Genomic DNA, 24891 nt, shown 5'->3' on the forward strand with positions numbered 1-24891 from the left:
AACCTGCATACACTTATACCTAGAACCCTGGCAGGTATATTTTAGGTGTTTAATAAATGTTTGTTGAAGAAGGAAAGATTCATTTGAGTTTAGTATACAGTATTCATTAAGAAACCACAGTGTTCTGGGAAGAAAGCTTTTTTGGGGATAATTTCCATGTGAAAAGAAAACTCAGTTGATCAGGGCTTCCCATTCCCTGTGCGTTTTGATTATTTAAAACGTGGTGTAAAAGTGCTTTGATTAAGGAAAGGCTATGAACTTTCTAAAATACAGCACATTGTGTAATGTGTAAAACACGTATGTATGTTTCTGCGATATTAAAGAGGAGTCTCTTTGATCAGTATTTTTTTTTTCTTCCTCTCAGTCGTACAGAAGATCCATTTTACATCTGACTTCTCATTTTGGAGATTGGATACATCAATACTTGATGTGTTTCAGAGTAATGAATTTTAAAGGCAGTGAAGGGTGATACAGGAGGAAGGGATGAATTTAAAATCCTGTTAACTCTGATCCTATGTTGACAGTCTCAGCTAAGTCAATATTTAAAGAAGATGAGAGACTCGCCTGATAGGAAGTCACTGACTTGGGATTTAAAAGCAACTCTATTCCAGAGAGTTCAAAACACTGAGATAGAGTTCAGCCGTCTTTTTTAATATGCTGAAGCCACCGGTCAAGGAAATGCACATTGTTTTCCTTAGCTGAACTGAGCTTGAATGCTTTTTCACCCTCTCTACGGATTGATTCATTGAAAGTAAATTGGTAATGATAATAACAGCATCAATTTAAGGAGCATTTCGTATGTGCCAGACATTGTACTAAGTGCTTTCTTTCTTTTTTTTTTTTTTTTTTGAGACGGAGTCTCGCTCTGTCGCTCAGGCTGGAGTGCAGTGGCGCGATCTCGGCTCACTGCAAGCTCCGCCTCCCGGGTTCATGCCATTCTCCTGCCTCAGCCTCCCGAGTACCTGGGACTACAGGCGCCTGCCACCACGCCCGGCTAATTTTTTGTATTTTTAGTAGAGATGGGGTTTTACTGTGTTAGCCAGGATGGTCTTGATCTCCTGGCTTCATGATCCGCCGGCCTCGGCCTCCCAAAGTGCTGGGATTACAGATGTGAGCCAGTGTGCCCGGCCCTAAGTGCTTTCTTTATGTACATTATCTTAGGGACCTATTGGTAGATGGAAGTGTGTGTCATTACTGGGTGCATTACTGAGCCTGGGTGATTTTGTGCTCCCTTATTCTAAGTAAAATTCTACATTGGATTTTTTTCTCCTAATACCTAACAAAGGCCGTCAAGCATGAATTCCTTGGCAGTTAGCAAGTGATCTCTCTCTTGATGGGTTGGGATCCACACACATGGCCTCTTCCTCCTGTGTTGCGGAGAGCAGTGCTTCCCTTTCGTGCAGGGCAAACTCTTCCTCCTCTTCCTCTCCTTCCTTAAGGTTTCCTCTCTCTTTCTTTTCTTTCTTTCTTTTTTTTTTTTTGAGATGGAGTCTTGCTCTGTCACCCAGGCTGGAGTGCAATGGAGCTTTCTTGGTTCACTGCACGCTCTGCCTCCCAGGTTCAAGTGATTCTCCTGCCTCAGCCTCCCAAGTAGCTGGGACTACAGGTGTGCACCACCATGCCCAGCTAATTTTTGTATTTTTAGTAGAGATGGGGTTTCACCATGTTGCCCAGGCTGGTCTCGAACTCCTGACCTCAAGTTATCGCCAGCCTCAGCCTCCCAAAGTGCTGGGGTGACAGGTGTGAGCCACCACACCCGGCTCGGTTTCCTCTCTTTCTGTCTCTCCTGCATCTTGTATTTCCTCTCTTTCTGTCTCTCCTGCGTCTTGTATTTCGTTGTCTCTGTAGCTGCTGCTAGTGATTTTTTGGCCTTGGGGGATTTCCATTGCTTTCTTATGAGCTTAGCTATTTATTTAAAAGTGGTTTGCTGATTTTATCTATCATCATTGATTGGTGGTGTTTGTTTGGCAGGGAAGGAGGAGGGTGGAGTTACCGTGTTGTGAGAAATGCTTTCTGTTTTTCCTTTTTCTGAGACAGGGTCTCACTCTGTCGCCTAGGCTTGAGTGCAGTGGTGAGATCATAGATCACTACAGCCTGGAACTCCCGGACTCAAGTGATTGTCTCACCTCAGCCTCCCGAGCAGCTGGGACTACTGGCACGAGCCACCACGCCTGGTTAATTTTTGTGAGATGAGGTTTCACCATGTTGCACAAGCTATTTCTTAATTAATAAAAGAAGTTGATGAATAATCTCTTTCAACTGTCATATATTGGAACCATGCTCTTCTCTTTCTACTAATTTTCCACCACTGCAGGACTTTGCTACTAATCTTGGAAATATGGGGGGAATCTTTGGAAAACTGATTCCTTTGTAAACTTTTGAAAAGCCTTGCAACTTGGATCTATTGATGAGCCTCGGTTCTACTGATCTTTGACAGAAAGTTGTTTTTCTTGTGCTCATGATGACATCCAGGCTTAGATACCCTCCTGAAACTCCCATTCCCAAACATACACACACACACACACACACACACACACACCCCTGGACTGAATTGGGAGTTCCCTGGCAGCATTGGCTGGGGGCCTCATCCTTAAGTGAATCGGGGAACCTGCAGCGTTGGTAAGAGCCATTGATTGGTGTGGTGCTATCACTCCTGTTGCCTGGAACATGCTAAACTTGCTTACTTTACTGCCATTTGATAGCAGAGATTTAATTTCACTCTGTAAAACTCTCCCGACTCAAGTAGTTTATTTTGCAGCTAGAGATCCATTATTGCATTGGGCTTTACCCAGTTAGAGTCAGTGTTAGCTTTGTTTTGCCTGCAAACCTCTGATTACTGTCAAATTGAATTAGATGTCTCCCTTTGCTGATCACTGATTGACTTTTCCTTAATTTCCCATTCATTTTTTTCCCCATTTCAGTTGTTATAGATGAAGTCGATTAAATGGTTTTGTGTAATCAAGAATGGCATTCCATTTCAGTATTAGCAACGTGGAGCTTGTAAGTCAGGGGGTGGATGAAAACAAGCTGGTAATGAGCTGGTATTTGAAAATCGAGTGGGAGCTTAATAGGAAACCTTCTCCAAGGTGAGGTAGCTTAAGGGCTCAGGGTTTTCATGGAGGGACCCTTGACTGGCAGAACTTGGGAATCAAGGTGTCAGATGATGGTCGGGCACACACCAGGGGTGTTAGTTTCCTGTAGCTGCTGTAACAAATGACCACAAACTTGGTGGCTTTAAACAACAGAAAGTGATTCCCTCACAGTCTGGAGGCTGGAAGTCCAAACAGTCTCATTGGAGATTAAGGTGTCAGTAGGGCCATGCTTCCTCCAGAGACCCAAGGGGAGACTTGGATTTTGCTTCTCCCAGCCCCTGGTGGCTACTGGCATCTCCTGGGCTTGTGGCCATGTTATTCTCTTGTCTCCATCTTCACTTTGCTTTCTTCTCTGCTTGTCTATCTGATCCCCTCGTCTTTTAAAGACACTTTTGATGGCATTTAGGACTCACCCAGTTAATCCAGGACAGCCTCCCCATCTCAAGACCATTAACTTCATCATGTCTGCAGAGTCCCATCCCCCTAAAGATGACATTTTCAGGTTCCAGGGATTAGGATGTGGGCCTATCTTTGGGAGGCCATTTTTCGACTCACCACACTGGGCCTGCTTCACGGAAGGCCTTGGTACGATGGCCCAAGGCCTGGGCTGGACCGAGTGGTATGAGGAGGAGGGGCTGGACCGAGTGGTATGAGGAGGAGGGGCTGGACCGAGTGGTATGAGGAGGAGGGGCTGGACCTAGTGGTATGAGGAGGAGGGGCTGGACCGAGTGGTATGAGGATGAGGGGCTGGATGGGGTTTCCAGGGGGTATTTCCCCAGCACCATAGATCACCTCATTGCCTTGTCCTTTCACCTTCAGGAAAGGGAGGAGGATGGGCTACAGAAAGAGCAAGAAGTGAGAGAGTGGGGAGAAGTGCTTGGAAATACTGCATTTGCACAGAAGTCGGAAGGTACAGGAAGAACTGCCCAAAGAAAAGCCTAGCATGCACTCCTAAGCCTGGCATGTGGGAACCAACACTAATTGTTAGGATGACTGTAATCGTACCGCTGTGATAATGAGGTCCAGACTCATGGAAAGAGCCACCTGGGCTGTCCTTTCTGTTCAGAGGGGTCTGCAGTGTAGACACTTGCTAACCAATTACGGAGCTTCATAGGGTCCTACTCTGACATAGCTCGTGGAGGTGCAAAACCCTGATATGGGCTGGTTCAGTCCTGGGAGTGGAGCCTGAGAGGGAGTTCGTGAAGACTTTGCTCTCTGTGGGTCTCATGGACGTGGGGGAGCAGAGGGGACGGTGGAGTCAACGAGGAATTGTTGGAGGTTCCTGAGACTACACTGAAGGGCTAGAGTGAGGAGGAGAGAGAGGCTGCCGGTGAAAGGTGGCATCATTCCCCACTGCCAAGGAGGGTCTCTCAGTGCCTGGAAATGCATCCCAAAGGGCATCAGATAGATTCCTTTCTTATTTTTTCAGGGAAGCTATTTGTTTCTTGTGGCTGCTATAACGAATTACTACTCTGGTGGCTTAAAGTAACAAATTGATTATCTCACAGTTCTGGAGGCCAGAAGTCTTAAAAAGTATTGGCAGGGCCACGCTCCCTCCAGAGACTCTAGGGGAGGGTCCTTCCCTGCTTCTTCCGGTTTCCAGCGGCAGCCAGCATTCCTTGGCTTGTGGCCCCTCACCCCAATGTCTGCCTCCTTCCTCCTGTGGCTGCCCCCTCTGCTTATTTGTGTGAAAACTCCTTCTTTCTCTATTTTATAAGGACACTTATGAGGACATTTAGGGCCTACCCAGGTAATCTAGGTTAATCTCATCTCAGAATTCTTCACTTAATCACTTCTGCAAAGACCCTTTTTCCAAATAAAGTCATATGATCCAGAGATTAGGCCATTATTCAACCTGGTACAGGCAATTAAAGAGCTCAATAAGGTATCTTAACAATAATCGTATACTCTGTTAAAAAGGCAGATTGTATTACTGCTGGGCCTTTAGACTTGTTTGTTCACAGTACTTTTAAGAATTTCATTGCCAGAGGGTGTAATTTTTTAAATACTGCAACACGGAGTGGAGCAAAGACAATGCCTAATTGTACTTTTCAGCGTTTCTTTTTCTCCACCTCCCCAAGAGGATGGATATGAAATATGTGTGTGTCTATGTGTTTTTGGAGGGTAACAGTTAACAAAGCTGTTAGTTTAGCATCCCTTGAACTACTTGGGGCCAGACACAGCCAGAGTGTAACTTTACCTCCTGTGGGCTGAGGGCATCGGCCCCAGCTGACTTGGGGAAGTGCAGGCCCCATGCTGTGAGGACGGCAGGGCTCTTCTAGCCTGTCTGGTCCCCTTGGGGGCTGATTGACTCTTTGTCACTCCCATCTTTGGATTAAGGGCCTGAACCTCCCTATTAAAATGAGACTGGGCTGGGCACGGTGGCTCATTCCTATAATCCCCGCACTTTGGGAGGCCGAGGTGGGCGGATCACTTGAGGCCAGGAGTTTGAGACTAGCCTGGCCAACATGGCCAAACCCTGTCTCTACTAAAAACACAAAAATTAGCTGGGTGTGGTGGAGGGTGCCTGTAATCCCAGCTACTCAGGAGGCTCAGGCAGGAGAATTGCTTGAACCCGGGAGGCAGAGGGTGCAGGGAGCCGAGATTGTGCCACTGCACTCCAGCCTGGGCCACAGAGAGAGACTCCATCTCAAAAAAAAAAAAAAAAAAAAAAAAGGAGACAGTGCTTTATAGAGGAGATAATACATTATGCTGTTTACAGCCATCTTTGCTTTGGTGATTCCATTGGTTAGTCACTATTAGTCACTTGCTGTTTATGAAGCGCTGTGTGTCGTGCAGGGGGTGTGGTCCCTGTGTTAAGCCATGACTTCCTTACGTCTTACCGCAGATGCTGTTGTGTAGGGACATAGGGAAGGAAGATGCAGGGGAATCTCTCTGGAAGGGAGGTTAGCCTCTGAAGGACCTGGGGTTGGGGACTTGAGTGGGGGAAGGGGGTGGCTGGGGTACCTGGAGAGTGATAGAATGCATGTCCCAGGGAGTGACGAGACATGCCGGAGGGAAAGCTGGGAGGAGTTGGGGCCGGGTGGTGGTGGGGCTGATGGAGAAGATGCTTGGGTGCTCCCATAGGCAGCAGTGAGACCTCAAGAGCTTCTGCAAGAAATCAGAGTTCCAGACCCTCTGATTTGGAGGCGGAGTGTAGAATGAATTCAAGAGGCCAGGAGGAGCCTCAGGAAGAGGTGACAGCCATGCCTTAGTCCACACTGGGGGTGGCCAGACTTTTATTGATTCGTTCACTATTTTGTTTAATTTAAGGTTTGCCTTTAGTTTGGACTTTTTCCCTTTTTTGTTTTCTTTTTGTTTTTGAAGGTTTTCTTCAGCTTTATTGAGGTTTCACTGACAGATGACCGCGTGTGCTTACAGTATGCAGGGTGGGGCTTCGATGAGTGAGCGCGTTGTGAAATGGTTACCACGGTCAAGCTCATGGACATGTCCATCACCTGACGGGGTTATCGTTTTTGTGTGTGTGTTGAGAACATTAAAAATATCTCTCTTAGCAGTTTTCTTTCTTCTTTTTTTTTGAGATGGAGTTTTGTTCTTGTCGCCCAGGCTGGAATGCAATGGCACAATCTCTGCTCGCTGCAACCTCTACCTCCCGGGTTCAAGCGATTCTCCTGCCTCCTGCCTCAGCCTCCTGAGTAGCTGGGATTCCAGGTGTCCACCACCACACCCAGCTAATTTTTGTATTTTTCGTAGAGACAGGGTTTCACCATGTTGGCCAGACTGGTCTCGAACTTCTGACCTCAAGTGATCCACCCGCCTTGGCCTCCCAAAGTGCTGAGATTACAGGCACGAGCCACAGTGCCCGGCCTCTTAGCAGTTTTCTTTCTTTTTTTTTGAGACGGAGTTTTGTTTTTGTTGCCCAGTCTGGAGTGCAATGGCACAATCTTGGCTCACTGCAACCTCTACCTCCTGGGTTCAAGTGATTCTCCTCCCTAAGCCTCCCAAGTAGCTGGGATTCCAGGCGTCCACCACCACGCCCATCTAATTTTTGTATTTTTAGTAGAGACAGGGTTTCACCGTGTTGGCCGGGCTGGTCTTGAACTCCTGACCTCAAGTAATTCACCCGCCTCGGCCTCCCAAAGTGTTGGGATTACAGGCACGAGCCACCACGCCCGGCCTCTTAGCAGTTTTCAAGTGTGCAATACGTTATTGTTAACCCTGGTCACCACACTCTACATTAGATCTCAGACTTCTGTTTTTTTCTTTATTATGAACTATGTCCACAAAATAATATTTGAGCCCCTCACTGAAAACATGTATTCATCTGTATTTTTTTACTTATTATTTATTTCTGTACTTGTACCTCTGTGTATGGCATATTGCATATAATGCATATTGAGTGCATTGTGAAACAGGTACAAAATGTAATTACAAAAAAGAGAAATAACAAGAAATGGAAGGTCCACTGACTTCATCCTGCACCCGGAGGCTCCATAGCTGTGTATGAAGCTGTTCCTGGGGTGCTCACGTCTCAGTTCATGACAGGGTGTCTGGGCACTGGGGCAGTGGTTGGAATGAACCAGACGGGTGGTGTAGGGGAACAGGGAGGAATGACAGGTGGCGAGGCAGCTGGAAGAAGACATTGACATCATGTGTTGACATCAGTGGCTGACACATTAGACAGGGGAGTGAAGACAAAAGAAGGAACAGGGCAGCCAGGCGTGGTGACTCACGCCTTTGACACCAGCGCTTTGGGAGGCTGACGGGGAGAAGCACTGGAGGCCAGGAGTTCAAGACCAGCCTGGGCCACATGGGGAGATCCATCTCTACAAAAAGAAAAAGATTAGCCAGCCGTGGTGGCGTGTGCTTATAGTCCCAGCTCCTGGGAGGCTGAGGTGGGAGGATCACTTAAGCCCAGGAGTTTGAGGCTTCAATGAGCCATGATTGCACCATGTACTCCAGCCTGGGCAACAGAGAGACTCTGTCAAGAAAGAAAGAAAGAGAAAAAGAGAGAGAGAAGAAGAAAGAAAGGAAGGAAGGAAAGAGGAAGGGGAGGGAGAGAGGGAAGGAGGGAGGGAAGGGAGGGATGAAGGAAGGAAAGGAAGGAAGGGAGGGAGGAAGGAAGGAAAGAAGGAAGGGAGGGAGGGAGGGAAGGGAAGGGAAGGAAAAGGGTGAATACAATGGAGAGGTGACTTCCCCTAAAGGAAAGAGGACTGGGGACAGATGCGGATTTGGGTAGAATAGACAATCTTCCCTTCCCTCTGTTCCTCCATCCTTCCTTCTGTTCTTCCCTCCCTCCCACCCTGCATCTTATGACTAGTTGATTATAGGGGGAATGGCCCAGGAGGAGCTTCCTGGGGGTAGTAGAAATGTGATCCTGAGTAACAACAAAGGTTGGGGCCTGACAGTGGGGGCCAAGTTTCCCTAGGAGGCAATTCATCAAGGGAAGGAGGTGGACCCTGAGGCTTGAGGGCCTGTGCAGGGCAGAGAGAGGAGGGGGCAAGGCTAGGGGTGCTGCATCTTTGGGCAGTGTCCCCCAACCATGCCTTGGAACTAAGATTGGGGGCAGATTTAGCTGTTTCTGAAGTGGCTGGGGGTCCTCAGACCTGGAGGGAGATGATGGTGAGTCCCTGAGCGGGACTGGGACAAGCCCTTTGCTGGAAGAGAAATTGTTATTTCATCTTCCCATCCTGTAGAAAAATAAATTTGACATTAATCCTGCACTGCACCTTCCAGACAACCATTCAGGTTTTCTTAGGTAAATTCCATTGTCTTCCTTAATAATTGGACCTTTTGATTTTTCCTAATGTTATACCTATATGTGTGTGTGTGTGTGTGTGTGTGTGTGTGTGTGTGTGTATGGTATATGCATAAATATAAATGTGTATATATATATTTTCTGTTGATGCTGTTTTAGATAAGGTGTTTCTCCTCTGCAGAGACATAGCTAGCATTTTTCTTGGGTTCCTGTGAGTAGCCAAGGAATCGCTATTGTCTGTAATGTCTAATAACAGGCATGTTCTTGTTTTCTCCTTAGGTGGCCATAAAAGTCATCGATAAGAAGAGAGCCAAAAAGGACACCTATGTCACCAAAAACCTGCGGCGAGAGGGTCAGATCCAGCAGATGATCCGCCACCCCAATATCACTCAGCTCCTTGATATTTTGGAGACGGAAAACAGCTACTACCTGGTCATGGAGCTGTGCCCTGGGGGCAACCTGATGCACAAGATCTATGAGAAGAAGCGGCTGGAGGAGTCTGAAGCCCGCAGATACATCCGGCAGCTCATCTCCGCCGTAGAGCACCTGCACCGGGCTGGAGTGGTCCACAGGTAAGGGCCAGGCCACGCTGGTGATCGCTGACTGTGTGCTCCGTGGGTGGCACTGGGCTATAGTACCCTCTAAGCCTCCGAGAAAGGCTGAGCAATTGCAGCCTGTTTTACGATTTTTCTATATTTTTATTTTATTTTATTTATTTGTTCATTTTTCTGAGACGGAGTTTTGTTCTTGTTGCCCAGGCCGGAGTGCAATGACACAGTCACGGCTCACTGCAACCTCCGCCTCGTGGGTTCAAGCAATTCTCCTGCCTCAGCCTCCCAAGTAGCTGGGATTACAGGCACCTGCCACCACGCCCAGCTAATTGTTTTGTATTTTTAATAGAGACGGGGTTTCTACCATGTTGGCCAGGCTGGGAATTTTTGTGTATTTTTGTTCCATGGAATTGTTTTGTGAATTGGGTTAATGCCAGTGTGAGGGTTAAAATAGTAGAATCTGAAGCCAGAGTGACTGGGCTTGCAACCTGGCTCTGCCCTGTAACAGTTCTGTGACCCTGGGCAAGTTACTTAACCTCTCTGAGCCTCGGTCTCTTAATCTGTAAAATGGGAACAATAATAACACTTCTCTCTCAGTTGGAGTAAGGGTCAATGAGTTAATATATGGGAAGAGCTTGGGACAGTGTTTGGTACCTAGTAGGCATCAGGTAAGTGTTAGCTGCTTTTCTTCTTGTTTGCGTAGTCATGAGACCAGTTGTTTAGGTGCCTGAAAGAGCCAGTGTTAAAATGGCATGAGATTAGTGCTAGGGATGATGGTGCTTTCATTGTCTTTGCTTTACATATAGTAGCCACTCAATAGCTGTTTTATTCAATGAAATTGAATCACCATTCGAATTTTGAACTTGCCCTTGAAATCAAGGAGTGTTTTCCACAAACCAAACCAGTCTTGCAAATAGTTAGAAAAATCAAGCTTGTTTTTAATAGCTTGTTGTTTCCTAGGTGGGGGCTCTACAAAGAAAGTGAATGGAAACAGCGTTCTTAGCAATGTTGCCATTGGTGGTGGGTGCCTGCTTTTAGTACTGTGTGAAAATAAAATCCAATGAATTTAAAGAAATAAAAGCTCCCTCTTTTCCTCCAAGGGAGTGTTGGCTTCATCAATAAATGCATGGTTCTTCCTTTGTGGAATTATGATCAATAATTACTCTGCGTTATTGAGAACAATCAGAAATCTTTTTTTTTTTTTTTTTTTTTTTTGAGACTGAGTCTTGCTTTGTCACCCAGGCTGGAGTGCAGTGGTGCAATCTTGGCTCACTGCAACCTCCACTTCCCAAGTTCAAGTGATTCTCCTGCGTCACCCTTCCTAGTAGCTGGGATTACAGGCGTGTGCCACCATGCCCGGCTAATTTTGTATTTTTAGTAGAGACAGGGTTTCTCCATGTTGGTCAGGCTGGTCTCGAACTCCTGACCTCAGGTGATCCGCCCTCCTCGGCCTCCCGAAGTGTTGGGATTACAGGCATGAGCCACCGTGCCAGGCCTAGAAATCATTTTTAATTGGTGCTTATTTTAGAAAGCAAGATTGAGGCATGATATATTTATGTGTGTGTATATATATAAACATGCACACACATGTGCACATGTATGTTAAAATATTTTTAAATCAATAAATTTATGCACTATAAAAGTCACCATTTAAAAGTGTATAATCTAGTGTTTTTTAATGTATTCACAGAGTTGTGCAACCATCACTACCTTCTAATTTTAGAATATTTTTATTACTCCCCCAAAAGAAACCCTTTACCCATTAGCAGTCACTCCCCATTTCCTTCTTCCCTCAGCCCTGGCAACTACTAATTTACTTTCTGTGTCTATGGATTTGCCTATTCTGGACATTTCATATAAATGGAATTATATAATACACGGTCTTTGTGATTGATTTCTTTATGTAACATTATGTTTTTTAGGTTTGTCTAAGTTATAGCATGTGTCAGTGTCTCCTTCCTTTTTATGACTGCATAATACCCCATGTATGCGTATACCACAGTTGGCTGATCCATTTGAGTTGTTCTCACACTTTGGCTGGTAATACTGGTATGAGCACTGTTTTCACTTCTCAGAAAACTCCACTCTTAGGAGTGGAATTGCTGGGTCATATGTCAGCTTTCTTTATCCTTTTGAGGAAACACGTATTTAAAAAAAATTCGACATTTAATGATAAATCTAATTTTAATTTTAATAATGATAATCTAGCTCTATCTGTTTGAAAGCCTTTCTTTCTTTCTTTCTTTCTTTCTTTCTTTCTTTCTTTCTTTCTTTCTTTCTTTCTTTCTTTCTTTCTTTCTTTTCTTTCTTTCCTTCTTTTCTTTCTTTCGATGGAGTCTCGCTCTGTTGCCCAGGCTGGAGTGCAGTGGCGCAATCTCGGCTCACTGCAGTTTCCGCCTCCCGGGTTCAAGAGATTCTCCTGCCTCAGCCTCCCGAGTAGCTGGGCTTATAGGCACATGCCACCATGCCCATCTATTTTTTGTATTTTTAGTAGAGATGGGGTTTCGCCATGTTGTTACTTAGGCTGGTCTCAAACTCCTGATCTCAAATGATCTACCCTCCTCGGCCACACCCCCAGTCCTGGGATTACAGGTGTGAGCCACCGTGTCCAGCCATGAAAGCCATTTATTTTCTGATCAGTGATGAAAGCAGCTCCAGCCTTTGCGTAATAGAACTTAGACTTCCAAGGTGGAGAGAGCTGTCTCCTTACTAATGGGATTGGTGCCGTGGGATGCTCTGCCCTCTCATGTCTAAACCCAGGGGAGGACCATTGTCCAGGCCTTTTCTAGAGCCAGCCTTGGGTAGGCACCATTCAGGCCAATCATTTCCGCCTCACTGAGGTGAGAGCACCTCTTCACATACGTATTCTTAGTCATGCATGTCGTCATGAGATCACCCTTCATTAGAACTCTTTGGGCTTAGATTAGCAACGAAGAGAACGTTCAGAAATGGTAAGTGAATCATGCTATTTTTGGCTCTTCCCAACAATACCCTTGGGTAGCCTGAGGTGTCATAGCGCTGCCGTTATTAGGAAAATGATAGTCGTAAGTGTGCCTGGCTCTGTCTTTGTTTATTAAGATGACAAAGGCAGAAACCTCACAAGTGAATCAGCTTGGATTACCGACTCCGCAGGTCACAGTGGAAAATAGAACCAGGGACTGCGAGCGGCAGAGCTTTTTGTGGTTCTCGGGGTGTTTTTTCCAAGGGTTTTGTGCTGTCAAAAAGAGGATGAGCACCGAGCTTCTCAGGATTGCGAGAAGAACAAAGAAAACCAAGTGGAAGCTGCGCCTTGTACACTGGCCTCTCCTGCAGGCAATTCTCAACAGCCCTTTTAAAGTAATTTTAACAAAATCCAATCCCTCTCAGCGCAATTACTGTCAGAATGTCAAAGCAATGAATTTAATAATGTTTTGATAGCAAAGACGGTATACTTTTTCTTTCTCTGATCTCCAGCTTTTTCTACTTCTGCCTCTCTCTCCTCAGGAATATATTTATAATCCAATAATGGCAAGGGCTCAGATCTTTTAAAGTTAGAGAAGATTGGAAATACAGGGACGATTTAGGAAGATTTTTTTCACTTTTCCCTCTAAAAATCATGTTAATGGGTGTCACCGCACACGGACATAGGTGATTAGGTGGTTGAGACCTCACATTAAAATGCTTGTTTAGAATATATTCATAGTGGCTTTAACGGAATGTCTTGACTTTCAAAGACTCTATACCACTAATTTTGGGTGTTCGTATTTCAGCTGACCACTGGTATGTTCTTCACTGGAGCCCTTTCTCATAAAGAATTTTCTCCTTTATGCTGCAAAGGTGGAATGAATTTCATAAATTATTTTGAGGTTAGATTTTTCAAATGAATAAGAGAGTATTGCATTTCAGAGAGGCCCTGGAGTCCCTGGTGGGAAGATTTCTGAGTAAATACATTGGATGACGCAAAAGGATTCAGGATGATTTTTTGTGGCTATATGTGTACAGTGATTTAAGGGGCTTTTGGGTGTGTGTGTGTGTGTGTGTGTGTGTGTGTGTGTGTGTGTTAGGGGATGCTTTAAAAATGCAGTTCCTGATTAGGCTGATATTATGTTGTTATGTCATAATCAACTTAATGCTAGCAGAGCCCTCATTTCCTGTGGCATTAAATCGAAATATTTATTTATCTTTCCAGAACTGTTTAAACATCATTTAAAAGAAACAATAAATATGACAAGTAGGTTGTTTTTTTTTTAACAAAGGAAACCAAGCATGTATAAAGCAGATTCACTTTGCTGGCAGAGAGCTTCCTATTAGATTGGACTTTGCACAGTCTCTGTGTCTAGGGCTGTTGTTCGTTCTTACAAAGGTAGACTGTGTTCTAACTTCTTTACTATTCTATTTTAGAATTGTCTAAGCTTGTCTAAAATATAACGAGTCGTTTTTCCTTCCCCTAAACGTGCTCACCCAGCAGGATGCCAAAATCTGATGATTTGCCTATTGTATATAGAGCATCAACTCTTAACGTGAATCACCAAGAATGCTGATTCTGCTGAGAGGCTAATCTGAGATTCGTGTGTTCATTCAAAATAACAAAGTCCAATCAAACTATACAGATAAAACACAACTGGGTAATACAATACCACCATCCCTAAGCAGGAAGAGAAAAGCCACAGGGCTGCAGGACCAGGAGAAAGAGACACATGATCAAAGGGAGTCCGAGCCTGAGCTCGGATGTGTGTCAACACCGTGGCTCCCAGGGCCATGACCTTATCCATTCATCAATGTGGAGAAAAGGGCTCTCTGCGCTTAAGAGGAAGGCGGTGGAAGAGAGGAGGCCCTTCTTTGTTCTTTTGGGCCTGACAAGAAGCAGGCACAACCTGTGCTTGTTGGGGGGTTAAGAAGTTCTGTTAACTTTCAGGTTTTCTTGGAGAGGAGAGGGAGGGGACAGCAGATGAGAAGGAACGATTTCTGCTCACATCTAGAAGCTGGGTGGAATCCCAGGGCCTTCTGCTGAGAGCGAGCACATATCTGGAGGCACCAGTTACAGCAAAAGTTTTGTGTTTAATTGGGTTTAAAAAAATAGCATTGGAAATGTGAGCTCTTGCAAAGCTCCAGCCCAACAGCTTCATAGACTGGGATGTACAGTGGTCTGCAGCGCTGATGCGAAAGCCTGACCCCCTTGTCCACATGCTGGTTTGACCACTCGAAAGTGGTGCTGGGCAAATCACTCAGGCTTTTGTGCCTCTCTTTCCACAGCTACACAACAGGGAAAATGGATTATCCACTTCACATGGCTGTTGTGAGGATTAAATAAGTCAATCTGCATAAAGTACTAAAAACCAAGACACTGTGTAAGGACTGAATCCATGTTCTCTGTAATTACTACTCAGTCCAGCCCATTCATTTTATCCACGGGAAGCTGAGACCCACAGTTCTCCGTGCTCAGGGTCCCACAGCTGTTCTCTGCTTGCACTGCCCTTGTTGGCTTTGGCTGAATTCTACTCATCCTTCAGGTCCCAGCTCCAGGCTCACCTTCTCTGGGAAGCCCTCCAGGCTTGGCCCCCTGGGCATAGACTCTCAGCACCCTCTACTTTTCTTTCTGGGCACATATCCCGTGGTTACTTTTCTCTATCTGCCTTCTGCACAGGCCATAGCTTAGCCCAGTGCTCAGCCCAGTGGGCACACAGTAAGACTTTGTTGAATGAAGGAAGGAAAATTGAATGAATACAGCTAGTGTCAGAGTTTGCACTGGGATGGAAGCTTTCTGGTAGCCAGTCCTATGTTCTGGAATAGTCCATATTCTCCCTGGAATTTCAAAGGAGTTTCTTCATTGACTTAGTGTCAATGTGTTTATTTTTTAGGTCACAATTTGTAGAGTGGCATCTTTCTGGTGAATGGGTCTTTCAGTTTTATAAACAGAATTTGTTTCTGGAACATTACGGGAACTCAATAAAGGTTTCCTTTTGAATAAATAAATCAGGTTCATGGATAACACATTATTCTTGTATTTTACCAAAATACCCATATTGTAAATAAATCAAGAATTTGCACATCATTTGCTTTTAATACAGTGCTTTTGAAGATAAGACCTAATTAAAAAAAAAAAATCATGTTCCCTGCAAAATGCCTGTTACCTTGGAGAGTTATGTGCTTGGGGAGTTTGGGATGCTTTATTCTTAGTTTATTATTAAAATCCATCTTGTGACCATCCCTGTAGGCAAAACTTTTTCCATCCAACTTAATCCTGTCTGATTTGGGTCTATCCTTCCCTGGGCCCCTTCTCTCTTACCTTTCATTGAGCTGGGGGGCACGTCCCCCAATACTGTTTGCTTATGGCCAAATTAATCACCTCTTTTAAGTATTTTCTGGAGTCTTTCCTCTTCACCTTGTCTTAGAATCTTTCACTTTATTATCCTCACCTCCAGCCTCTCACCTCATAAATGGAGTGGCCCGCAAAGTCCTCAGGAATCCATTGTGGCATTTCCCTCTGCCAGTGGCCCTGCTGGGTAACCCTTCTCATGATGCCCGGGTTCCTGGGGAGAATCAGAAGCTCCGGGAGTTTAAATGACTTGCCCGGGCCTGGTTGGCGGGTCCATTAGAGAGAGCCAGACCCCAGTACCTGTCCTTACTCCCTTCCCCAGGCCCCCTTGCTTGGCTCCCTGTCTTTGCTCAGCCTCCCCACTCGGGGCGTTCACTGGTTCTGCCACGTCTCATGCTCTCCTCCCCTTCTCTCCTCTCCTGATGCCTCAGTGCTATACCATTCAGTTCTTTGGACTCAACCCTGAGCGGCTCCCCCAGGCTGTTTCCTGAGTTCCTGCCCCTCAGCCTAGACCTCCTGGGCTGGGCATGGCCTGTGGAGGCCCAGGGGAGAGACTGCCTTTTCCCATCTGCCTTCTTCCATCCCACGACCCCGGATGCATGTGCGCGCACACACGCACACACACACATGCCCACGGCCATATACACAGGGTGCACGCTGACACGTGAGAGCTCACACACATGTGTGTATGCAACACATGTACACATGCTCTCCCCCACGTGCATGCACATACATGCACATAGTCACATGAACATGTGCTCACACTTGCAGTGTGCCCACACAAACTCGTGTACTTACACACTCAGGCATAAACACACACACGCACTCCTGATTTCCACTTCCCCAGCACTGCTCCCGTCTGCCTCTTTGCTCCACAGGGTTGGAGCAGCTGCCTTTCTGCCCCCAGGGGTGGGGGAGCACCTGTATGTTTGTCATGGCAACAGGACCCTCCCTGACTCTCCTCCCTCGCACCCTCTGTCCTGGAGGGCAGTGACTCAGTTTATGGCGGCCAGTCTCAGAACCTTCCAACTGACCGTCTTGAAAGAGAGGCAAGGAGAGTCTGGATGGGTGGCTGGAGGGGAGGGGAAGGGGTTGCTTGGTAGGCTGTGGGGGCCTGTTTGCCTGCTTGTGCTTTTGAAAGAACTTCAAACAAAGGGCTGTGATTAGGTGATACCTAGGGGGTGTGGAGGAGTCTTCTCCCCTTAGGTCCTTTCCAGATCTCTGTAAAAACACCCTGCACTTATCTCAACATCTGGTCTGTCTGCTGTGACGGGTCCCCTTTGAGCATTTCTCCCTGGAACTGCCTAATGAGCAGAGAAGGGTCCTGAAGCCTTCTGAACCCACACCACTGTCTCTCTAGTGGCCTCTTCTCTGCTGAGCTCCCTGCTCCTGCTTCACCGTGGCTTCTGGTTGGTATATCGGTGCTGTCTGTTGTTCCCAAGACATCCCCTGCACCCCTGCATCCTTACCTCCAGCACTGTCCTCACCAACCCATCCTCCTGCGCTGCCTTCTTCTTCTTCTTTTTTTTTTTTTGATACAGAGTCTCGCTGTATCCCCCAGGCTGGAGTGCAGTGGTGCATTCTCGGCTCTCTGCAACCTCCACCTGCCAGGTTCAAGCGATGCTCATGCCTCAGCCTCTCCAGCCTGTAGCTGAGACTACAGGCGCCCATCACCACACCCGGCTAATTTTTGTATTTTTAGTAGAGACGGGGTTTCACCATGTTGGCCAGGCTGGCCTTGAACTCCTGACCTCAGGTGATCCACCTGCCTCAGCCTCCCAAAGAGGTGGGATTACAGGTGTGGGCCACCATGCCTGGCCCTGCACTACCTTCTGTACCTTGAGCCACACCCCTTTGTTGCTTCTCCTAGCTCCTCTTTGAAGGCCCATTGGCCAAGAAAAAGCAACTTCCCATCTATCCCAGGGCCATTCTCTTCTCCTTCACATTCGTTCTCAGTTAAAAGTTAACACTGGGCCAGGTGCAGTGGCTCGCGCCTGTAATCCCAGCACTTTGGGAGGCTGAGGCGGGCGAATCACGAGGTCAAGAGATTGAGACCATCCTGGCCAATATGGTGAAACCCCGCCTCTACTAAAAATACAAAAAATTAGCTGGGCATGGTGGTGCGCACTTGTACTCCCAGCTACTCGGGAGGCTGAGGCAAGAGAATCGCTTGAACCCAGGAGGCAGAGGCTGCAGTGAGCTGAGATTGTGCCACTGCACTCCAGCCTGGGGAACAGAGCAAGACTCCGTCTCAAAAAAAAAAAAAAAAAAAAAAAAAAAGTTAACACTGAATTTCCAGTTTATATGCCACAGGGGGAACTCTTCAGATGGCAGGACTGAAGGAAGATCCTCCTGCTTCCCTCTCCCCTCACTGAAAGAAGTTAATCAGATCAAGGACCATTCACATGAAGTGGGCATTCTACTTCCCTCACCCCATTGTCATGTGCCGACCAGCCTGCCCTTCACCTTCCTTCCCATAAAGCATGTCTCATACTTAGCAGAGCCAAATGTTTTGCTCTTGGGATGGAGCTAGAGTAAACATCAGGCTTTTCACATGGGCCACAAGGAGGTTTTCTGATAGAGCCAGTATTCTGGATAATAGGGGCTTGCTCGTATTTTTTTTTTAAAGGTCCATTATAATACATGAACACTGAAACCTTATGAGGAAATTTACCCTTTTTAAAACTTTCAACTTTTATTTTAGCTTCAGGGTGTACCTGTGCAGGTTTGTTACATGGGTATATTGCGTGATGCTGAGGTTTGGGGTATAGATTCCATCACCCAGGTACTGTGCATAGTACCCAATAGGTAGTTTTTCAACCCTCGTCCTCCTCTTTCCCACCCTCCTCTGGTAGTCCTCAGTATCTGTTCCTGTCTTCGTGTCCGTATGTACCCAATGTTCAGCTCCCACTTATAAGGAAGAACATGCAGTATTTGATTTTTTGTTTCTATGTTAATTTGCTCAGGATAATGACCTTCAGCAGCATCCATGTGGCTGCAGAGGGCATGATTTCATTCTTTTTTATGGCTGCATAGTATTCCATGGTACATATGTACCCCGTTTTCTTTACCCAGTCCACCTTTGATAGGCAGCTAGGTTGGTTCCGTGTCTTTGCTGTTGTGAATAGCGCTGTAGTGTCTTTTGGGTAGAATGATTTATTTTCACCCTTCCTTTTTTATTCCAGGTGTCTCTCAATTTTTCTGCCTCTTTGGATCATTTGTGTCCTCTTTGATCACTGTTGAGTAGCTGAGCAGAGGGTCTGGGTTGCCCACTGTTCTGAATGGACTCAGGGACATAACTTCAGGGGGCTAAGGATGTCCCACAGTGAACTGCCTGAGTGAGGCACTTGGTTGTAGTCGTACCATTCTTAGTATGGATTGCCTAGGGAAGGGAAATGTATCCAAAAGCTGCTTTTACACAAATTTATAGACAATGTTTTTTAGAGCAGTTATAGATTTACAGAAGACTTGCAGAGAAACTACAAGAGAGTTCCCGCATACCTTCCCCCCACTCATATTTTCCCTGTTACCAATATCTTGTGTTCCCCTGGCACATTTGTTACAATGGATGAACCAGTATGGATACAGTCTTATTAACTAAGGTCTGAGTTTACCTTAGGGTTCACTCTGTGATGTCCAGTTCTATGGATTTTGATAAATGCACAGTATCATGTAACACCACTACACTATCATGAAGAATAATTTTAACACCCTAAAACCCCTCTATACTCCACCTATTAATCTCTCCTTTCTTCCCTCCCACACCCCAACCCCTGGCAGCCACTGCTCTTTTTACCATCACCATAGATTCCCAGAATGTCATACCGTTGGAGTCAAACAGTATGTAGCCATTTCTGACTAGCTTCTTTCAATTAAAAGCATGCATTTGACGTTCCTCCATGTCTTTTCGAGTGAATCACACCATTTTTGGCTCAATATCTTATTTGTTTTTATCACTGAAGATAAAAAGATATTCTGTAATATCTTTTTCTTTTTTATTTTTTGAGACGGAGTCTCACTCTGTTGCCCTAGGCTGGAGTGCAGTGGCGCAATCTTGGCTCACTGCAACCTCCGCCTCCCGAGTTCAAGCGAGTAGCTGGGATTACAGGTGTGTGCCACCACGCCTGGCTGATTTTTGTATTTTTAGTAGAGACGGGGTTTTACCATTTTGGCCCGGCTGGTCTTGAACTGACTTCAGGTGATCAACCTGCCTCAGCTTCCCAAAGTGCTGGGATTACGGGTGTGAGCCACCGCGCCCGACCTTATTTCTTTTTATCACTGAATATGCCATTGCTTGGATATGCCAAAGTTTTTTATCCATTCTGCTACTGAAGGACATCTTGGGTGCTTCCAGTTTGGGGAAAGAATGATGGAAACTGCTATAAACATTTATGTCCATAAGTTATCCACTCATTTGGGTAAATACCTAGGTAAAAGCTATTTTAAAAAATGAGATTTTAGTGCCTTTTGTCCTAAAGTCTGGGGGAAAGTGTTCTTCCTCTTTCTATTGGATAAGTTACAAAGGACAGAGCAGGAAGTGGAAGTAAATAAAGCCAAAGGCTATTGAATGTTCTTTTCTTTTGCATGGGTAAGTACACTGATCTTTTGGACAGAGACAGAAGTAGCTCACCCTCCCATTAACTAGCCATGGAACCTTTAAGCAGTTGGATTGGTTGTCACTGAAACCTTTTAGAAATCTGGACAAATAACCCAGGTTAACCAGGTTTATTCTGTGTATTTTTCTTAGGGGATGGGAGTTGGTTATAATGGGATGCTATGGGTGGGAAGATAGTGACTTTGAACTGATTTTATTTTTTTCTCAGTTTGCCTAATAATTATTTTTAATACATCCTGCCCTAGTTTTAGGACATTTGCTAGATTTTAAAAGCGGGTATTTTTTTTTTCTTTTGCATTTTCTCTTATTTTTGGTCTTTCGTTTATATCATTCTTCTAATCATTGTGGTTGTTCTCTAGGCTTTTGTGGCCCCAGAATTACCCAACTTAGTTGTATTGTTCTTGGCAGTTGCTATCTTTTACCTCGCCTCTTTAGGTTGTTTTTCCCCACAGTATTTCTTCTGAACCAAATTTCTCCTTTAATGCCTTAGCGTGGCTTCCATTCTTCCCAGGCAAAGAGGCTTAATTTCGTTTGAAACAAACTGTGGCCTTCCTTTAGATTTAGAGAGTGCTGCTGTTTATAATCATGGTTCACGGAATCACAGTGTGGGATATTGCTGGCATACTATTTTGTGTATGCATGTGTGTGTTTTGGAATTACCATATATGCTTGAATAGAAGTCAGGCTGATATTACATCTTCAGTATCTTCAGAAAAGAGGAAGTGCCTTACAGAGTCCTTGCAAATCTCTCATATGATAAGGACACAATTTCAGTCATAGTATTTTATTTTCAATAACAAAGTACTAGTTAGAGAAGACACATAAACCTTTATTTGGCTCACTGATGACTTTGGGTGCTCTAGAAATCACTCGAGGATCCCAGTAGGAAGGAAGGTAAAAGCATTTATGTGGCTTTAATAATAACTTCTAGAGATATGGTCTCTTGATTGTGAGAGTTTGAGAGACCAGTCTCAAAACAGTTCACTGAGTGGTTAATTTATGGAGATTTTAAATGGGTGCGTATGATTTGGGATAAGATTTCCAGCAAGTGCATCATATGCAAATTTAAAAAATACTTTATCTCAAATATCCAGTCACTTGAAAGATCATGTTACATTGAACCACTGCAGAATGACTCAGAAAGTCATCCTGGTTCTGCCTGTGACTAGTTTGAATAAAATTGTTTCATGAAATATGACAGTGTGGAAACAGTATTTCTTAAATTAACTATGTTAACCTTTTAATGTATGGTCTTAAATAGGAGGATGCAGCTTCAAAGATAAGTAGTATCAACAGTCACTTAATAATTCTATTGCATTCCTAAAAATTATACATTTGTGTGTTCCAAAAACCTTTTACTGAGGGACAAGGTCTTCCTGTTGGAAAAGCAAGGATGTCACCGTATATTTGGAGTCACCGTTTATTTGGACACATGTGATATCTTTAAAAGGCAGACACAGTTTTGAAGTATTCTGTGTGTTGTTTCATTTGGAGTGAAGGAAAAGTACGTAATTTTTCCTCCCATTGGTAGGCGCATTGGATTGGGGAATGTCTGTTTATATCCCCAGTTTGAACATAGATCTTCCTTCTCAGCCAGCACCCAGCCTTAAGGCTATTGGCAACTTTGAATCTGTTGGACACTTTTTAGAGTTCACCCTTTTTTCTGCATTTGACTCCTTAATTCTTACCATCTTGTAGTCTTGCCCTTCCTGTGACAACAGCCTGGCCGACATAACCCCTGCCCACCCCCGCAACTGTTCTTTCCCAGTTTGCTGTGAATGCCAGTGTTCCCCACCAGCCTGTTGGTCTTTCCCCCGCACCAGTTCTCTGCCGTCACCTTCACAATCTCATGTCCTTTCAAGGCTTCAGCGTCTGCCTATATTGAGGTTGAAAACTGGTAGCCTGCAAGGTTGGGGTTATGGTTGTTTTAAATATGAGTTTGTTGCCAACATTTAAAAATTGAGATCAAATCCAGACCTTTGGCTTCTTCTGTAGAATGAGGTGAGCTGGCAGTGCTGGGACCGAGCCGTGAGCAGCTGTCCCCGTTAAGTGGGGCACTGCTGTCCTGTTTGCCACAGCCAGTCCTAGCTACCGCTCCTTTTTGTTTCAGATATTGACATAGTGTATCAGTTGCCATTTTTGTTTTAGCATGATTACACCATTCAATTCCCTACGACAGTGATAAGAGGAAAAAGAAACATTTCTCTTGCCTATCTCTCTATTCAAAAGTGAGAAAATAAAAGCTGGACCAAGAATGGTATGTTTAAAAACAGTGGAAGAGAACGTGTGTGTGTGTGTGTTTGTGTGTGTCTGTGTGTATGTGTGTAAGAGTGTTTTTACGTAGTTAACATTCAAGGTATGCCTGCATTGGCAGGCTACAATTTAAGATGCTAGAGCTGATAATAATTGACCTAGATGGTTTTGATGTCCAAGTACATCCTTTTGCCCACATAAATACTTCTGCTTCTGAAATCTCAAATGATCTCATTGGTAATCTGGATTCATTGGTATTTACTGAGTACCTGGAATGTACAAAGGTACTGGGGTGCAATGGGAAGCAGGGCAGACATGTTTCCTGCCTTCTAGGAGCTTACAGTTGCAGGCACAGACACCAGAGACACCTCACACTCAACATGACCCTGGGTTCATTTCTCCCTTCCACCTCCTCCCATCACCTCAGTGTCAATGCATGGCATCACCCATTATCTGATTATCAATCTTCATTCCATCTGGAACTTAATTCCCTTTAGCTCTGTAAAGTTAACATATTCTCGGGCGTGACACCAGGAATTAGGACACCAATATCTTTGGAGTCCATTATTTTGCCCATTATAATATCTGCCTGCTAGATAGATAAACTTATCATCACGTGCCAGTTTGTTATGACCCTTGGGCTCCAAACATGGAGGTCACTGGACTCATCAGTTAAGTTGGCTTTCACGTGTGTGTTTTTTTTTTTTTTTCTTTTTTTGAGATGCAGTTTCATTCTTATTGCCCAGGCTGGAGTGCAATGGTGCCATCTCGGCTCACCGCAACCTCTGCCTCCCGGGTACAAGCAATTCTCCTGCCTCAGCCTCCTGAGTTGCTGGAATTACAGGCATGCGCCCGCCATGCCCAGCTAATTTTGTATTTTTAGTAGACATGGGGTTTCTCCATGTTAGGCTGGTCTGGAACTCACGACCTCAGGTGATCTGCCCACCTTGGCCTCCCAAAGTGCTGGGATTATAGGCATGAGCCACCGCGCCCGGCCTAATGTGTGTTTTTTTTTTTTTTGAATTGCTTCCCCAAATCTGATGTTGCTCGTAGTGTCACCAACCCAGGGCCACATTCGTATGAACTATTTGCCTGGCCGCTCAGGCTGTGCCATCTTGAGTGATGTGTTCCTCTCTCCCCACACCCTGGTTCTGCTTAACTTCCAGGTTCCAGTTTAGGTCTTGCTTTTTCCAGAAACTTTTTATGATCCCTTCTGTCCTGTTTGCTGTCTGTTGTCTCTGAAATTCTTCAGCTTTTATAGTCTACAGCAATTAATTATTAATATATCATGTCTTTTAAATATTTACTTGTTGATTGAGTTTTGGCAGAAAGCTTTATGGGTTGGTTAGAAGTGGCTCTAAAAACAGTTCATTTCCCTTCAGAAGCAAAATGTAATTCCATTATTTCGAATGCTTATCTGAAATGTTGTGTGGTTTTGTTTATTTCAGAGACTTGAAGATAGAGAATTTGCTACTAGATGAAGACAATAATATCAAGCTGATTGGTATGACTTTTTTTTTTTAAAGCAAAATTATCTTTTAAGTGTTGTGTTGTCAGTTCTCAACTTTGAAAATTATCCATGGTCTATCTCTAATACCCAGACAATATTCTAGATTATCTTCTTTTACCTCCAATATTTAATAATGGTTTTAAAAATGGGTCATGTGTTTCCTTGTCTTATTCAAACTATAGCTTCTCCATAAATTCAGACGGAGCTGACCTTTTGTAGAATTTATTTTTATTTGGATTAACCGGAAAACTTCTTAAAAATAGTGAAAGATAGTTTGGCTTAGAAATGCTTCCCATAGCTTCGCCATATCTCATTCCACTTCTTGGTGAATGCAGGGATGCCTAAAATAAGGGAGAATGCAATTGACCTTCTCTTTTTAATATAATCTTTATTCAGGCTTGTTGGTACAATGGGAGCTGTGCAGAGAAGTCCCCACAAAGGGATAATTAGAAGTCTGAACCAATCAGAAGGAAGATACAAGATGGAGCATCACGATTGGTTCATAATTCAGGGACCATAGCAAATTCACTGCACGACTCATTTTCTAGACGAATTCAGGTGGTTCTGTTGTTATTGTCTCCCTCTGTGGTCACTCTGGGCAGAATTCAGGGCATCGTTTTTATAGCCAGATATCAGATGGCACCATCTTTTATTCCTCTCTTTTCTTTTTTCTCCTGCCCCAAATGCAAGTAATTTCTTTCACCTCAATGGCTTGAAAAGACTTTATATGGGGGGAAAAGAGAAGGATCAATAGGACTTTGTGAATTTAACTTTTATGCCCAAGAAGGAACTTTTGTTTGACGAATGCTGAAAGTCATTACAAGATTCTCCAAAACACATCATTAAAATGACTTAT

At 44.7% G+C, this 24891-nt stretch overlaps 1 protein-coding gene across 2 annotated transcripts in view; it reads left to right on the plus strand.

Annotated features, from left to right (window-relative positions):
• Window positions 1-24891, plus strand: part of HUNK (hormonally up-regulated Neu-associated kinase) — a 134546-nt gene that overhangs the window by 48564 nt on the left and 61091 nt on the right. For both annotated transcript variants that reach the window (XM_030806251.1, XM_003263855.4), the window contains 2 exons: window positions 9091-9383; window positions 23974-24029. In XM_030806251.1, coding sequence (XP_030662111.1) covers window positions 9178-9383; window positions 23974-24029 — 262 coding nt within the window. In that variant the 5' untranslated portion in view covers window positions 9091-9177. The remainder of the gene's footprint in view (window positions 1-9090; window positions 9384-23973; window positions 24030-24891) is intronic.

The sequence above is a fragment of the Nomascus leucogenys genome, chromosome 25 (genome assembly GCF_006542625.1).
Source record: "Nomascus leucogenys isolate Asia chromosome 25, Asia_NLE_v1, whole genome shotgun sequence".
NCBI classification, from domain to species: domain Eukaryota; kingdom Metazoa; phylum Chordata; class Mammalia; order Primates; family Hylobatidae; genus Nomascus; species Nomascus leucogenys.